General features: G+C 53.1%; 1 protein-coding gene across 1 annotated transcript; it reads left to right on the top strand.

Annotated features, from left to right (window-relative positions):
- Window positions 1-107: 107 nt before the first annotated feature.
- LOC121344146 (forkhead box protein E3-like) lies at window positions 108-1,151 on the top strand. Its single transcript, XM_041419857.1, has one exon. The coding sequence runs from the start codon at window positions 108-110 to the stop codon at window positions 1,149-1,151; it is 1,044 nt and encodes a 347-aa protein (XP_041275791.1).
- The last annotated feature ends 16,297 nt before the right edge of the window (window positions 1,152-17,448 follow it).

Here is a 17,448-nt window from a genome sequence, read left to right on the forward strand (position 1 = left end):
CGGCGGCGACCCCGAACTGACCAGACTGGGCTGGGCCGGGGGCGGAAGGGTGGCGGGGAGAGGGTTTAGAGGGGCCCGCGGGGCTGGGGCGAGCGGAGAGCGGGGCCATGGCCGAGAGCGAGCCCGGGGAGCGGCGGGCGGCACCGGGCACCGAGCCGGGCACCGAGCGCATCACCGAGCCGGGCACCGAATGCATCACCGGGCCGGGCACCGAGCGGGGCACCGAATGCATCACCGGGCCGGGCACCGAGCGCATCACCGAGCCGGGCACCGGGCCGGGCACGGCGGGGTGGCCGCAGAGGCCTCCCTACTCGTTCGTGGCGCTGATCACCATGGCCATCCGGGCCAGCCCCGGGCAGCGGCTGCCCCTGAGCGGCATCTACGCCTACATCGCGGAGCGCTTCCCCTTCTACGGCGGCCCCGGCCGCCAGTGGCAGAACAGCGTCCGCCACAACCTCAGCCTCAACCCCTGCTTCCGACGGCTGCCCTGCCGCCGCGGCCGCCCCGGCGAGTGGGCGCTGGACCCCGCTTTCCAGGACATGTTCCCGGAGGGGAATTACCTCCGCCGCCGCCGCCGCTCGTCCGCACCGCCCGCGCCGCCCTCCGGCATCCCGCCGGACCCCGCCGCGCCCTGGGCCCCGCCGAACCCCGGGATGGCCTCGCTCCCCGGGATGGCCTCGCTCCCCGGGATGGCCTCGCCCTCCGGGATGGCCTCGCTCCCCGGGATGGCCTCGCTCCCCGGGATGGCCTCGCCCCCCGGGATGGCCTCGCTCCCCGGGATGGCCTCGCTCCCCGCAGCTCCCTGGCTCCCGCCGCCCCCCGGGATGGCCTCGCTCCCCGGGATGGCCTCGCTCCCCGCCGCTCCCTGGCTCCCGCCGCCCTCCGGGATGCCCGCCGAGCCCCCGCAGCTCCCCGAGATCCGCCCGGGCCCCGCCGCTCTGTGGCCCCCGCCGCCCTGCCCGCTGCCCTCCGGCTGGCCGCCGGGGCCCTGGGCAGCGCTGGTGCTGCCCCGCCGCTCCCCGGAGCTGCCGGCCCGGAGCCCGGCCGTGCCCCCGGGGCCGCCGCTGCCTGCCTGGGAGCTGCGCCCCGCCGAGCCGGACACGGCGGTGACCGGCGACCGGGGGGCCAGGCTGCCCCCCGCCTTCCGATGAGAGCCCGGGCAGGGCTCGGGGCGCTGCCGCATCTCCGCCGGGCTCCTGAGAGTCACCGAAACCCGCCCGGGGAGCTGCGGGCAGCGCCGTGCGCTGAGAGATGCGGCCCCGGCCCCGCTCCTGCCCGCCCCGAGGGGAGCGCACCGGGCTTCTGCACTGCTCCCGCCGTTCGGATCTGGGAAAATTGTCACGTTCGAGCCGCCAGGCAGCCTGAGGAGGAGCTGCAGCACCGAGCAGTACCGCCGTCCTCCGGCTCTGCAGGCACACGGCGCGTCCTGCGCAGGCCAGTCCTTGCCTCATGCAGGGAACTTATTTTTTCAAGAGTCCTTATTTTGGAGCTTTTCTTTCGAGGGCTATGGAAAAGCAATATAGGTCTGTTTTGGGTGGAAAATACCTTAAACACCAACAAACACCAAAGATACTTGGATTAATACTGGAAATCTTGTGGGTTTGTACTTAAAGTGAATTTATATGGGATTTTTCATACGGGTTATTTTATCTTGTTGCTGGTTATGTATGCTTGCATACGTTCGTTGTTAATGTGTTTCTTATAAACAATGCTGTAATTACTGAGTAAGGATCTCTTCCCTTTTGATTTCAGGGGGAGCAGATTTTATGCTCTTCTCCCAAAATAAGGGTTCAGAGACAAAATATGTTTCCAATAAGAACAACGTTTTAAGTTTATGAGAGAGAAGAGTTCAAATACTGTTATGTGAGGAGCAGCACTTGTTGTATGTTATATTAATAAAGAGTATTTCCTAAGAGTTGTGCCTTCTGCAAGCATTTAAATTATGTTGATGGTTTCCTTGAAAGATGATACAACTGAAATTCAGTTTTATAGTTGGTATTTTTTAACTTTTATACTTAAAAACTGACTCTAAGCGTCGTATTTAAATTCCGCCAACAGGATGAAAACAGTGCTGGAAATGCGGCTGGGCTTTCACTGCCCAGGTGCAGTGCATGGAACCTCCTCAGGAAGGGCTTCGCTGGGGGTTTTGGTGGCGGCTTTGGGGTTGTTTTTGGGTTTGTTTTTTTTTTTTTTTCCGTTTTGATTTTTTGGGGTTTTTGGTTTTTTTTTTTTTTTTAATTTTTGTTTTCCGTTGGGGTTTTTTGGGCGTTTTTTTTTTTTTTTTTTTTTTGGTTTGGGTTTTTTTTTTTTTTTTTTTGTTTGTTTGGATTTTTTTTTATTTTTTTGTTTTTTTAAAGAAGAAAACCCTCTCCTGCAGATGAGTAACAGCTGTGCCCAATTCTGAAGGGCCGGCAGTGATTGCGCCCAGGTGAGCTGAGGGGCGGGGGCTGTGGGCAGTGCCCCTCACCTCCTCATCTTCCTCACCCTCACACGTGCAGCTCTGGAGGGTTCCCTCAGACTCCTGTGCCTGACCAGGGGGTCTTTCTGGAGCAGCCCAACATCGTCTGCCTGGCCGGGAAGGACTGAGCTGAGCTGAGCTGTGCCGTGGCCATTTCTCTGTGAGGTGAGTGTCCTGAGTTCAGTTTGTCCCCTCAGTCCCAGGCCGGTGTCCCCAGCTCAGTTTGTCCCCTCAGTTCCAGGCCGGTGTCCCCAGCTCAGTTTGTTCTCTCAGTCCCGGGTCGGTGTCCCCAGCTCAGTTTGTCCCCTCAGTCCCAGGCCGGTGTCCTGAGCTCAGTTTGTCCCCTCAGCCTCAGGTCGGTGTCCCCAGCTCAGTTTGTCCCCTCAGTCCCAGGCCGGTGTCCTGAGCTCAGTTTGCTCCCCTCAGTTCCAGTCCGGTGTCCCAAGGTCAGTTTGTTCCCCTCAGTCCCAGGTTGGTGTCCCGCGCTCAGTTTGTCCCCTCAGTCCCGGGTCGGTGTCCCCAGCTCAGTTTGTCCCCTCAGTCCCAGTCCGGTGTCCCCAGCTCAGTTTGTCCCCTCAGTTCCAGGCCGGTGTCCCAAGCTCAGTTTGTCCCCTCAGTTCCAGTCCGCTGTCCCCAGCTCAGTTTGTCCCCTCAGTCCCAGGCCGGTCTCCCCAGCTTAGTTTGTCCTCTCAGTCCCAGGCCGGTCTCCCCAGCTTAGTTTGTCCTCTCAGTCCCAGGCCGGTCTCCCCAGCTTAGTTTGTCCTCTCAGTCCCAGGCCGGTCTCCCCAGCTTAGTTTGTCCTCTCAGTCCCAGGCCGGTCTCCCCAGCTTAGTTTGTCCTCTCAGTCCCAGGCCGGTCTCCCCAGCTTAGTTTGTCCTCTCAGTCCCAGGCCGGTCTCCCCAGCTTAGTTTGTCCTCTCAGTCCCAGGCCGGTCTCCCCAGCTTAGTTTGTCCTCTCAGTCCCAGGCCGGTCTCCCCAGCTTAGTTTGTCCTCTCAGTCCCAGGCCGGTCTCCCCAGCTTAGTTTGTCCTCTCAGTCCCAGGCCGGTCTCCCCAGCTTAGTTTGTCCTCTCAGTCCCAGGCCGGTCTCCCCAGCTTAGTTTGTCCTCTCAGTCCCAGGCCGGTGTCCCCAGCTTAGTTTGTCCCCTCAGTCTCAGGCCAGTGTCTCCAGCTCAGTTTGTCCTCTCAGTCCCAGGCCGGTGTCCCAAGCTCAGTTTCTTCCCTCGGTTCCAGTCCGGTGTCCCAAGGTCAGTTTGTTCCCCTCAGTCCCGGGTCGGTGTCCCCAGCTCAGTTTGTCCCCTCAGTCCCAGGCCGGTGTCCCCAGCTCAGTTTGTCCCCTCAGTCCCGGGTCGGTGTCCCCAGCTCAGTTTGTCCCCTCAGTCCCAGGCCAATGTCCCCAGCTCAGTTTCTTCCCTCAGGCTGGGGCCCGGTGCCCTCAGCTGCGGGGGCTGCCTGGGGTGAGGTCCCACCAAAGGCATGGGCAGAGCTGCTTTTTTGTGCCCTTGACTAACGATAGCTCCTGCCGGGATTGTTCCCTTAAAAATGAGGGACTGTAAGTGTGTAAAGCGAATTTCGCAGCCCGGGGTGTTCCCCGGGGGCTCTGCCCGGCTGCCGGGCGCTCGGGCAGCTTTGGCTTCTGTGGGCTCCCAGTGAGGAATTTTCGTCCCTCTGTGCTTTGCGCGGCGGCGATGGGCTGCAGGGCCCAGCGCAGACAGGGGGGAACACAACAATAAAGCGCTTTTTTGCAGCTGTTTGCTGCCATTTGCAGCAACTTGCCGCTAGACGAGCGCTTTGCCGGACGCTCTCTGGGCTCCGCAGCTTTTCCCTGCGCGGTTGCCGCTAGATGGGGCGTGGGTGCCGCATCCCGGGGATGGTTCCTGGGGCCGAAAGGGGCTCCCCGCCAAATACCGGGGCCCCTCTGCAAAACGGAGCCGTAAATGTGCGCTGGAGCTGCGCCAAAGAGAGGTTCTGAAAGTCTGCCCGCGGGTGGGAGTGGAGACGGGAATGGAGACGGGAATGGAGACGGGAATGGTCAGCACCGTCCGCACCTGCGGGGCTCCTCCTGCCCGCCCAGCAGCGTCCCTCATCGCGCTGGGCCTGGGGAATTCTCCCTGGGGTGAGGAGGACCTCGTGGCATTCCTGATCAGAACCGTGGGGATGGCCATGGCTGAGTTATTTGCGGGTTAAACGTTTGGGTTGCAGGCTGCGTGTTCTTCCTCCTCCAGCTGCACCGGCCTCGGCTTTTTGTTGGAGCAGGTTTGGATAATGAGCCGAGCAAACGGCTCTTACAGGGGTGCTCTGATGCCAGTGCCACACAAGAGTTAACCACCACTGCTGTCTGCCCTCTCCAGAGGCTCCTTCGGTTGTCAGCGGTGATGGTCTCTCACAAAGAATGATTCAGAGCATTTAGATAAAGGCCCTGCTCTGAATCACCACTTGTAGGAGCATCTTTCCTCATCAGTGATTTAAAAAGACAAAAAAAAAAATCTAAGAGCCTGGGAAGGGTGGCTACCTCTGCCAGCAAAGAGAGGAGCTGGGAATCCCCCTCAGGCTCATTCAGGCACCCTGAAGCTCCCTGCAGACCCTGCCTCGCTCCTGTGGCTGGAACAGAAAGCTGCACTTGAGCCAGGGGATGGCTCATGGTTTGCACGGTTTTCTTGGCAGCTCACAAGCGCTGGGGCCTCTCCTGAGTTCTGCTTCCCTCTGAAAGCCCAGGGTCCTTGCTGGTAAGATTCTCCCTGGGGTTTGTGACTGCATTTAGAAAGCCTGACCTCTGCTTATTTTTCTGCGAGTTATAGCCTTAGATCAACATTCTTATAGGTTTTATAAATAAACCCCAGCACAGCACATCCCCTTGTGAACAGCAGAGAGGCTTTGGGCAGGACTAAGGGAAGAGAGCATTCCCTTTCCCACTGTCTCATTCTTTGTGTGGCCTCAGGCCTGTCCTTCATCCTTGGTTTTAGTGATTAACAATGGTTTTACGTGTTGTGTAGAAAAGCAGGACAATTTATCTGCATGTTGCTGGGTTAGTACAGATGTAAAAGACTTGATTCACAAACCCAAGCATGGTGCAGTGCTGATGTCTGTGTGTTGATGCCTTGCTCTGATCCCGGGCTGTCACTGGCTCTGGGATGTGCCAGGTCATTTGTGCCCCCTCTGTGGCCCAGGCTCTGCAGGCTCATCCCACCTGTATTCTCTTGGATTTTGGAGCACTGGCCAAGCTGTGTGTGGTGCTTGGCTTTGTCCTGGCTTTCAGCAACCAGACCTTTCCTCCTTTCCTGCTTTATCCAGACAGTTGGTTGACATAGCACAGCCATGGTTATGTGCTGGGTGAAGCTGGGAATATTTTCTCTGCCTTGGAAGCTGAGGTGCTGGCGTGTTTTTGCTTGAATTTTCTGTCCCCTACCAGTGTTTCTGGTAGAAGAACAACTGTAGAAGAAGTTCTGGTAGAAGAACTTCTTGTTCTTTCTTCATCTCCACCCTCTCAATCTCTCAGCCTTGTGTTGGAGAATGAAGAGATAAGGGTGTGAGCAGTGAAGAGTCCAGCAAAACATAAAATTCGTGTCACAATTTGCCAGCGTGGGGTGAGCTGGGAGAGCTGTGAATAGAGAGCTGTAGACAAGAGGATCTGCTGGCTTTCTTCAATAAAGAGATGTGACTCAGAATCCTTATTCCTTAAACAATTACATGGGCATAGAACGGTGCAAACACCTGTTTGGATTGCAGCAAGCCACTGATGGAGCTCAGCCTGCAGAATGGTCCTCAGGGGATCTCTGAAGCAGCAAATCTGGACTTTTGAGGACAGGGGAGTCAAACAAACTTTTCCTTGAAGCCTCGAATGGAGGCAGGTGTGGAGCAGAGTCTGATCTGAGCCGTTCCTGGTGCTCGGTGGCCAGCAGGGCCCGGGGATCTGCACTGCCCTGGCTGCTGCTGGGTTTCCCCTCCTGCCGAGCTCTCCGGCCGCCCAGCTCCGTACCCGGTTTCCCGTCAAGGGCTGAGCATTTCTCATCGAGAATGCGGCCTGTGGTGAGGGGGTGGGAAGGGAAGAGGGGGTGGGGTGAGTGCAGGGGGAGCTGGGGCTACTGCAGTTTCATGCCTCAATCTGTATTCTCCTCTTCTCTGCATGGCTTCCTGTTTTTTCACACCACTGCTCTTAGAAACAACAAGCTGCAAGAGAGCAGGACAGGGCTGGTGGTTGGCTGCCTGGAAGAAACCCCTGGAAACACCTGCAGAAGGTCTGGGTGCAGGCCCTGGAAAAGGCAGGGGGTGTTGTGTGCTGCCCAGGTGTGATCCTGTCCCACAGAGGTGGCTCTCTGAGGAGGGGCTCTGTGGTGTCTGAGTGCTCCCCATAAACACCCTGCTTGGTGCTGTGCAGCAGAATAATCCATTCACTTTCCTCTTTGAGCTGTTTTCCTCAGTTGCTCCTGAGTGGACAAATGTAGAATTTGTCCTGTGATAATCAGCCAGGGATACTCAGTGTCAGGATAATGTGGAATCACTGGTGCTGGTTCTGCAGAATCTGGGATTTGATGCTTGGAAAGCCACCGGGCAGTCTAGGCTTGTCAAGTGTGTGAAATGAGGAAGGATCTGGCCTGAAGAGCAGCAGTGAGGAGCTGCCCTCCCTTTCCATGACCCTGGGCAGCTTGCACAGCTGGACAAGAGTGAGCTCTCAGGGAAGTGGTTCCCAAACAGAGAGTAGTGTCAACTATTATCTGAAAATTCACAAAGAACTGAAAATTCTCAAGAGCTGTGACTTCTGTTTTTAGGGGCCTGACAGCATTCTTAAAACACCAAGAAGTTGCATTAGGAACTGTGCTGTCAGTGTAATTTCTGTGTTTGCTGCCATGTGTCCTCCCTACTGTTTTGAGAGGGGGAAATGGCTTGTTTGACCATAAGTAAATGGCAAAACGTGGAGAAAGCTGCCTAAAAATCTGTAATTCATCTTCACAGGTGAATAACTGCAAGGGTTGAGGGAGCTGCTCTGCCACAGGCCTGTGTCACTTTGGTGTCTGATCTGTGCTCTTGTTCAATGCTGCACGTTGAGAGGCAGCAGAAGCCCTGTGCTCTAGCCAGTGTGATCACTGAGGAATGGCAGATTATTTTTAATCTGAAATCACTGTGCTGCTGCCTCACCTGCCAGCGAGTCCCAGGTAATTCTCCAGAAGCAGCAGTTTTTGAGGAATGGAGCTCCACGGCCCCGGATGCTTTGGCTGAGGCCATGAGACAATTGGGTGTTTCTGAGATGCTGTTTCTGCTGGTGACATCAGGGCTTGGCTTTGCTGGCACGTTGCTAAGTGACTCCCAAAGCTGCTCCTCTGGCTAATGACGAGCCCAGGGAAAGGCAAACAGAGGATTAGGTTGCACAGCCTTGTTCTGGCACCCTGCTCCCGGCAGGAGGAGGGTGGGCAGCCAAGGAGCACAGCTGCTGCAGCAGCTCCCTGCCTGCCAAACACTGCTGCGGGAAGGAGATGAAAAACGGGGAAGGTTGCAGCAATTATTGAGCCTTGTAAAAATAATTAGCCAGACAACAGCAGGCAAATGGGCCAGGAAGAGAAGGAAAAACAGCTGCCAAAGCAGAGAAGGAGAGGACTGCTGGGGATGGGGAATTGGGTGAGATGCCCCTTTAATCAGTGGCTGGGGAGAGATGAAAAATAATGAATGAGCTTTGCATGCACATGGCAGCAGGACAAGGACATCCCCTCGCTGAAGCTGCTTCCACCAGAGGCTCCTGCAGGTTGAGTGCCATTTTTGTGCCTTTTCAACACCCACCAGTGGTGCCAGGCATGGCCAGTGATACCCAGAGAGGTGAGCACAGCTCCTGCAAATGTTTGTCAGGAAGGGCTGCCTGACTTTTCCGTGTAGGAATTGGTGCCAGGGCTGTAAGGGACCTGGACAGAATGTTGGTTAGTCCAGGTTTCCAAACGATGTGAACAAATTTCCATTAGGATTCCTTTTTCTCCTTCATTCTACAGTCCCTTCCAGAGCCAGCAGCAGGCTCATGAATGATTTTTGCAGTGTAATGCTGTGGTCTCTGATCTGTGGGCAGAGCTGTCTGCTGTGACACAAGGATGCAGTTAATGAAATTTGACAGCGAGTCTCTACCGTGTGCTAAATGTCACTTGGCTGTTGGTGGCTTCATGGTGACACTCATTCATGCCTTCCAGATTAATTCCAAGCATTCTTGTCCTCCTGGTTGTTTCCCATGATGAGCCATCCCAGCACCTCTGTTCAGAGTTCAGCAGGAATCCCCTCCTTGCTCTCTTGCAGGGAGATTTTTCTGCATTACTAAGCAAATCCTTTTGGGCTTTGTAAACCTGTGGTGCACACAGACAGCACAGCAGCTACAACTGCCGTGTGTGTCAGAGGAAACAGCCTGTCACTTGGCTGCTCTTAGTCCTCCCACCAGAAATTTTTCTTTGGTTAAGGCAACCAGCCAAGGAGGGCAGGGAAAAGGCAGCACTGGGAGAAGCCCCTTTGCAGGGAGCACTGGAACCTGCAAAGCTGCTGCTGTGCTGCTCTCCTGGGGACAGCCAGCTGCACTTTTGTACCAGAGGGTGATTCACCCACCCATAAGATCTAACAGATAATCTTAACCGAGGTAAATAAACAGGTACCAGCCTAAATTACTACTAGAGTTCAGTTGCCTCTCTGTAATGGAAGGTTTCAGGGAAGTTTTGGGGGAATTTGCAATCAGAGCTGCTGACTTCTCATTCAGAGCAGAGAAAAACATTGTATTCAGAATCAGTTATGCTGCTGGCTGGGGTTTTTTATGGCCTCTTCCTCTATTTTTCTGTGACATAAGAGAAGCAGTGTGACTGGATTTAATTTTCTGCTGTAAGACTGATCCCAAGGCAATGAGTGGGGAGCACTGCTGGACAATTCAGTGTCTCCTGCAGCTGCCAGTGGAAGGAGGCCACTTTTCCCTGGACCAGTTTGCTGGGCTCCCTCAGCCTTTGCTAATTCACATGAGGGCAGGGCATGTGCTTACCAACAGCAGCTGGCACCTACAAGGTCTCCAAAGTACAGCCAAGGTAACAGGCACAACCATCTGGTGATGAGCTGAAAACACCGAGCATCAAGGAGGTGGTAAAAAATTAATCAAGGCTTGATTGTGCTGTGGCTGGTCACTGCTGCCCGAAGCAGCTGAAGGGCACTGAAGGGACTTTGCTCTGTCAGCTCTCTCCTGGGCAAGTTTGTTGGGTGTTGTCATCTTGATTTTTTTGCAGCTTAGCAGGATTTCATGTGCTATTTTTTGTCATTTGTAAGTTGAGCCGGTGCTTGGCTGCCTTTCCTCCTGTGGTCAGCTGGAACCCCACAAAAGAGGTTCAGGAAGAGGAGAAAGGGAAAATGCTCTGGTGCTGTGGACTGAGCAATTCCCCGTGATAAATCTGTTATAACCAAACATTGTCAGAGATAAGGGAAGACAAAGATTCGGTAAAGATGAGAGCCCTGGGGGACAAGAGCTCAGCCACTCTGGTGAATGAGATCAGATGCCTGTATTTGTATTTTGCCAAGAGGAGGGATGCACATTTCAAATCCCTGCAGGCTTTTGCTGGTTCTGATTCAGCAGTGAAGAGCAGAGGTGTGGGTTTGGAGGGGTTTGCTGTAATTTGGTAATCTGAGGGATCTGTTCCCATCCCCAGGTTTGCTCTGTGCATCCTTACAGTGACAGAACTGTGTCTGAGGAGCAGCCAGTGGTGCTGGTGTCTGTCCTCACTGTGGCAGGGAACACAGCGTGGGCAGAATCAATAAAGCTGTAAGGAGGAGGAAAAGGTAAATAAATAATGTAGGGAGGAGTCATGACCTGTTAGCAGGGAATGGGCTCTGAGTGGGTGCCCCCTGTAAAAGCCCCTGTGGCCCACCGGGAGCTCTGTGCTTTGAACCCGTCTGGCTCCAGGGTGGGAGCCAAGAGACAGGGGTGACAGACTGGGAAATGGCACTGGGAGAGGAGTCTTTCTGGTAAAGGAGAAGTCCGAGGAGGGGAAGAATGTATTTTTAGTGTCAAAGGGCTTCTGAAATGTTTCTGCTTCTGCCACCGACGGAATCACGTGTGTGGTCAGTGGTTGCATTTTTGGTTGCGTTGTTGTTGGGGGCTGCTGAGGCTGGGGAGGAATGTCTTTCAAGGCAGTTGGAATTTGAGGGTTGAGTAGAGCACCTGGGCTCCCCAGCACCCCAGAGCACGGGGGCTGTGTGGTCACTCCATTCCAGAGCCACCAAGTGTGGCTTGGCAGCGTGACTGTGCTGTGCAGAGCAGCACACACCCCTGCAGCTGCTGCTCGTGGAAAGAGCATGCAAAGATTCCATTGCATTTTCCCATTTAATCCCCGAGGCTAATTCAGAAAGCCAGAGCCGTGCTCACTGCTCTCCTTTCTGGCAGTGCTGTGCACCCAGTCCTGCTCTGCCAGTGCCTGTCACTGCCCTCTCCTGTGCCCCAAAGTGTCCCTCTGTCACTGTGGCCAGCAGGCTCTGCTCTGGGTCTCTGCCCAAGGCCTCTCAAGAAGAGCAGATTCAAAATCTGGCTCCTCACTGCAGCTGGTTTGCAGCAGCTGCTCAAAACACCAAACAAAGTGGGTAGGAGGAAGGAAATGAGAGGTTGAGTTTTTTCCTGTTGCAGGTAGCAAGGAAATAAAATAGGAAATTTAATGCAAAGTTATCATCTTGCTGAGCCCCCCGGCCCCACAGGCTGCAGGTGCTTTCTGGCTGCTTTTGTCTGATGGTTTATTCCCCTTCGTGGATGCAAAGTTATCATCTTGCTGAGCCCCCCGGCCCCACAGGCTGCTTTTTTCTGATGGTTTATTCCCCTTTGTGTCAGGGTGAATTCTGGATTTCAGGTCCACGTGGAGCTGCAGAGCAGCTCCCAGCAGAGACCCTTTGGAAAAGGACACCCAGGCACTGGGGGTAATACTGAGCTAGGACACAATGGGAGCTGCTGTGAGCTGGACATTCCAATACAGACCCAGGCTACTGGGCCTGGTGAAAATGGACCTGTATCCAATTCAATCCAAGATATTCGCAGTTTTCCAGCCCAGTGAATGAGTGGTTGTATGGGCAAAGGTGCCTGAGCTCTGTAATTTGTCACCTGCTGCCATTCTGTGAAAATGGAAAAATCACTTGGGTGCCCATGTGGCTCCTGCTGCTGAGGGGAGACCCACCCTCACTCACACCTGGCTGCTGCTGTGTTTTTAATGATTATTCTCTCATAACAAACAATGCAGCTTTTTACTTTATTTTTTGAGCCTCACTTGCCCTTGTAGCACATAATCCAAGTGTTTAACATAGTCAGAACTTGTCCTGCACAGTTTCCCAGTCCTGGTCCTGTTTAGGCTGGCTGGATTCTTCCCTTCTGTGAAATACATCTTCTCTTCTTTGTAAATATTTTTAAAGACTTAATGAAAACAAACATTATCTATTTCTAGACCAAAATTTGAGGACAAAAATTTTGCACTTTCCCGCTACTGAAAAGAATTTGTTTTTCCTTCATCACTGTTCCCATGGTAAAAGTTGTTGCCTCCAGCTATGTAAATGAGTCTTCATCAATATGCCTCAGGTGGAAATTCCCCTTTTTGCAAATGGAAATTTTCCTGTGGTAACAGTAAAAATCATTTTCTTTCAGCTAGAGCCATCTCTCATTTTAGAAAGAAAGAAGAAAAATTCCATTCACATTCCTTTTCTCCTTGTTGTCACTGGTGACTCATGCAGTGGCCTTTGCTACTTATTTCTGACTCTTAAGTGATTTTTCAGGTGGCTGCTAAAAAATTCTTAAAGCATTTGTCACTGGCATCTGCCTCACTTGGTAACACGTACAGGCATTCTGATTTTTATGCAGAGAGCGTATTCGTTTGGGTTCTGAATGTTGCTTAGTTTGGAATACACATTTTAAGATGTCAAAGCTAAACAAACAAAAACCACCGAAATACAACAAACTCTTGAGTTTGTGCAAAATATTTAGCACAGGCAGGCACCTGCATCTGTCTTGAGGGTGCAGCCAGCCACCCACACACAAGCCTGCAAGATCCGGTGGGACTGGAAACAATGAACAAAGACCCCCAAAATTCCCAAACAGGATGAAGGGCTTTCTTTTTAGCACTGTGGCTTTATCACTGAGGTCTAGCTTTGTGAGCTTGAGCTGTGCTTCTGAGTGTGGGAAGACTGGGTTAAAAAAAAAAAAAAAAAAGAGACAGGCTTTTCCTTCTGGTAGCAAAGAAAAGGATCCAGAATCCCCTAACAGTAATTTCAAGAATAAATAGTGTGATTTAGCTAAATAGGCAGTTACAATTCATAATGGGAATGTGTGGTTTTAAAGATCACTCACTCGCATTGCAAAAAAAGAAAACAACAAGAGAAAGGAAAGTTGTTTGTCCCTCCTGAAGAACGGACAGTCAGAAAAGGGATGGAGCTTCTGGCATCTGCGTCTGACATTTTTTAGTTTTGTGTCTGATATTTTTTAGTTTTGCGTCTGACATTTTTTAGTTTTGCATCACAACCCCATCTTCAACAGAAGTGAGCCTTTGGGTGGCATTCCCTGGCGGGGGGAGATGCTGTGTTTGCGTGGCACCGTGCTCTGGAGGGATGCAAAGGTGGGTTTGTGGCATTGCTGCTCTGACACAGTGCACTCCACCAGCTGAACACCTCAGCTGGGCTGTACAAACAGCAGAGGCCTCAGGTTTCCACAGCAGCCTGTGCAACTCTGCTGGGCATTGTTGTTTGTTTGTGGGGTGTTTTCCCCAAACAGTCTCCTATGTTTTGCAGTCAGTAGCTCACAGTACCCCTGACAGAGCTGCAGCCTCATGTTCCTTGCAGGGCTGGGCCAGCAGCATCTCCTCCTGCCTCCCCTTAGGTCGTGCCTTCCACTCCGCTTCGGGATGATGTGCTGCTGGCAGCACCCACAGAACTTGCCTTTTGCCTCAGCACTAAACTCTGGCATGGGCAGAGATGATAGCTCAGAAATTCTGGTGAAGAAACAACGAGGAGGTACCAAACCAGCCCTCATTTTGCTAACTCTGAGGCAGAATCCTCCCGGGATTGTTCTGCTGCGGGACCTTGTGGTGCTGCTGGTGGCCAGGAGGGACCCTGGGCTGCCCCTGAGCTGGCCCAGGCCATGCCTTTGGAGACTTATTTCATTTGCTCTGCCAGCATTTGTGGGGCAACCAGGGAGGAACGCGTTGTTCTCAACTCTGCACTAGCCTTCATTTAAATACATAGTCACACAAATAAAACAGTATTTTTATCTGGACAAGGACACCAAATTAGGCCACTCTGGCCTTCAGCGAGAGGGCTGAGTATCTTTGTCATCATTCTCCCTTCTCTCTGTCATTTTGGGGTCACAAGATTGACACCACTTCAGAAGCTTTTCAAACAAACAGACTGCACAGGTCCTTGAATCTCACCCTTTAATACTTCACCATCAGCTCCTCGCAGCTTGTGAAAAGGTTTTTTTAATGGTATTTTTGTTTGAATGCAGGGTCATCAAAGAGAAAAACGTGCTGAAGCTTTGTTGTGGTTTTAGTCTCTGAAATCTCTCTTGTGGCAACATCAACATGTAAACTGTGGCCTTTTTCCTGAAAGAAAAACAACTCCTGTTAAAACCACCGTGTCCTCAGCTGTCCCAAAGACTGAGCTGTGTCACGTTTGTCTTCAGGGCAATGTTCTCCTGAGAAGGTTGCTGGAGAGGAGAGGGAGCAGTGCTGGTCTGGGGGGGTGAAGGATGTTGTGTGTCAGGATGTGACAAATTAGGGATGTGTGGAGTGGCCAGCCCAGGGAGCAGAGCTGGGGGCTTGGGGGGATGCCCTTGAGCCTGTTCCTGTGCTCTGTGAGGTGCAGTTACAATACTTAGTGCAGTTTATCCTAATTCTCCTAATGTTCCTTGACATGCATGTTGCTCGCTTGCAAGAGGACCTGGGTACCCCAAATATATATATTTATATGTATGTGTATATACATATACACATATTTGTATATTCAAATAAATCTCCAAAGCCTGTAGCAGTGTAGTATTATCCTGTAGCACTGAGAGCTTTTGTGTTACATGCAAAAGCAAACGGTGACCTCCAAATGCTGGAGCAGTTTGGCTTGGCCAGAGGATTTGGTGTGGCCCGTGGCTGTGCTCAGGCAGGTGAGCCCCACGCCTCACCACTGACAGCCAGCGTGGATCAGGGCTGCACTTTGGCTGGCTGTGTGATCCTATTTCAGATCTTGTAGCAAAAAAAGCAACCAAAACCCCCATCTTTTGAGTTTAAAGGCAGGCGGGCTCCCAGCCGTGTCTGCAGCCCGGCGCGGTTTCCCCGCTGAGCAGCGTGAGCCTTGAGCAGTGCTAACCACATGGAGCAGAGCCCCAGCTCTCCCCAGCCTGCTCGGGCTTCCTGTTTGCCTCCTGGTGCAATGAAATGCAGCGACTTGGCTTTGTTTGTTTGTCTGTTTGTCTGTCTGTCCCATGCCGGTGAAGGACAAGGGACGCTCTTCTGTCCCTGTCTGGAAGCAGGGAATACAGCTCCAGAAGTGTCACTGTTCACCACATCTGCCAACACCTCCGTGTCCCCCTGGCACCCAGGAGGGCAGCCAGGGTGTCTGTGTCTCTGGGTGGAAGCATTCTTGCTGGGTGATCCTGGGAATGCCAAGGTGTTGTGGTTCTGTGTGCCGTTGTCACCCTCCCTCCTGCTCTTTCTCCTGTAAAAACTGGCCACGTCTCACCACTGGGTAAATTTCCTGAGAGTGGGACAGTGGTGACTCTTAGGCTGGGGTCTGCATCGCTCCCCAAGCAGGACAAGGCCCCCCAGACCCAGCAGCAGCGTGGAATTGTGTGATTCTGCAGATGCAGTGGCACAGAGCACGTGCCCACAGGCAGCAGGAGAGCTCAAGGGCTGAGAACACAAAATTAACCTTTCAGACTTGTAGGAGCAGTCTGGGTGAACGCAAACCTGGCAGGGAGTGGAAATGGACGTTGTGATCTGGCATGCCTTGCATGTCCCTCGGGTCGGGTGCATTTGAAATGATGCCACTTGCCCTTCTCAGCAGTGTTCTCTTCCAATGCATTAGCCCTGTTTGGCTCTCGATAGCACAGAAGAAAAACTAAGTAACCCTCCTTTCTGTTCTTCCTGGAGGTCTCAGGTCTTAATCTTAGCGGGTTGCAGCTATTTTTTCTGAATTCCTTTTTCCCTTCCCTTCAGTTTCTGATGTCCAATTTCTCACAGGCCATGTGGACAAATGCCCTGTTGCTGTTCAGTACAGCTGTACATGTGAAACTTGGAGATGATGAATAGAAAAGCTGTTGAAAATGGGGGAAAAAAAAGCCAGAACAGAAACCAGAATTCCTGTAAACAGTCTGTTAAAAATATCTTCAACACATGTCAGGGCCGATGATTTAAAATAGACAATTTCTGAGTGTTAAAAGGTCACATGGAGACACGATAGTAGATTCAAATGGAGTTGAACAATGAATGTTTCAGCAGTCACATCTTGTACTGTTGGCAAGATATCTGTGTTGCCAGCTAGTAATGTTCAGGAAAAAAAAATGAGTCAGATTGCAAGAATAATGAGCTTTTCTTGGACGATAACATAGAGAGGAAAAAAAAAAGAATGTATACCTTAATCACATGTCTCAGCAAAAGCTTTAGGAAAATGGTGATTCTGGGAGTCATAAAACTGCAGGACCAGTCGAGGTGATGCAGTAGCACAAACCATGCACTGTACCAGGGTTTTTTGTTTCCATGTGTGGCAGTGAAATAATTAAAATCACAAATCCACATTCCCAATATTTTCTCATTTGTGACCCAAAGTATGGCGGGCATTTCAGAGGAGATGTGTGAAAAGAGAGAGACTTTTCAGATGAGCACATGGTCTTTGAGTATCTAATTGCTGCTGAAAATTTAATGAGACAGAGAGGAATGATTGTCTTTGAACACTGGAAACATTTCTTGTCCCCATCTGCTGCTGCTTTGGAACCACTAATTTCCCATGACAGTTGGGAGAGCTGCACTGAGCAAAGGGTGATGGCAGCCCAGGGGTGTGAGAAGTGGGGGACTGGTGGGGTGAGACCCTGCACAGTGCTTTAGTGCCTGGGTGGGCTTCCCTGCAGTCCATGGGCCTGTACAACAGGTTGGGGAGAGAAAAAACCCAGTGGATAACCCTGTGTGTCCTTGGTTTCCAGTACAGCAGTTAAAGGAGGGCTTGGTTCTGTTCCCGGGATGAGCAGGTGAAAGTGAACACCAGGTGTGTTAAAACCCACCCTGCTCCTACTTTGGCCTGCCTCGGAGGTGTTTCTTCTCATCCCCCAAATCCACTTGACTCTGTTTGGGATTTGGGGTGTTCCCCACCCTTATTGCACTGTTACCCACTGAGTGCTCTGCAGGTACCACCAGGGCCTCTCCCCTTCTCTTTGGGGCTCTCTCCTTTTCTCCTACAGTCCATCTCTTTTCCCTCTAAATGCCTTTCTCCCTCTTTTTCTCCCAGACTCGGTGTCAGCCAATTTCCAGGGTCCCCACAGTTTTCCAGGTGAAGAAAGAGCAGTTGTACGACCGGGGCTGTCCAAGGAGCGCTTTCCAGGGCAGGAGTGAATCCCAGCCCGTTCCACACCTCCGGTGCGGGCCCAGGCGTGCGGCAGGAGCTGCCCCCGCCGCGGTGCGGCCCGAGCGAGCCGCGGCTGCCTCCGCTTCGCCGCCAGTGCGGCAGAGGGTGGCGGCCACGTCATGCTGGGGACACGGTGCGCTCGGCTGCCAGCAGCGACTGCCGGCAGCACCGACCGCCGCTGGCACCGACCTCTGCCGGCACCGACCTCTGCCAGCACCGACTGTCCCCGGCCCGACAGCCGCCGCTACCGACTGTCCTCAGCACCGACCGCCGGCAGCACCGACCGTCCTCTGCCGGTACCGACCTCTGCCGGCACCGACCGCCGCGGCCGCGCCTTCCCCGCGGCATCTCCGGTGCGTGCGGAGCGGGGCCGGGGCACCGGGCCGGCAGCGGGACCGTGCCCGGGGCGGGGCGGGCTCGGCGGGCGCGA

This window comes from Onychostruthus taczanowskii, unplaced genomic scaffold (genome assembly GCF_017590055.1).
Source record: "Onychostruthus taczanowskii isolate IOZ18803 unplaced genomic scaffold, ASM1759005v1 scaffold61, whole genome shotgun sequence".
In the NCBI taxonomy this organism is placed as follows: Eukaryota; Metazoa; Chordata; class Aves; order Passeriformes; family Passeridae; genus Onychostruthus; species Onychostruthus taczanowskii.

Coding starts and splice junctions, on each gene's coding strand:
- LOC121344146 (XM_041419857.1), top strand. CDS start 108: ATGGCCGAGAGCGAGCCCGGGGAGCGGCGGGCGGCACCGGGCACCGAG.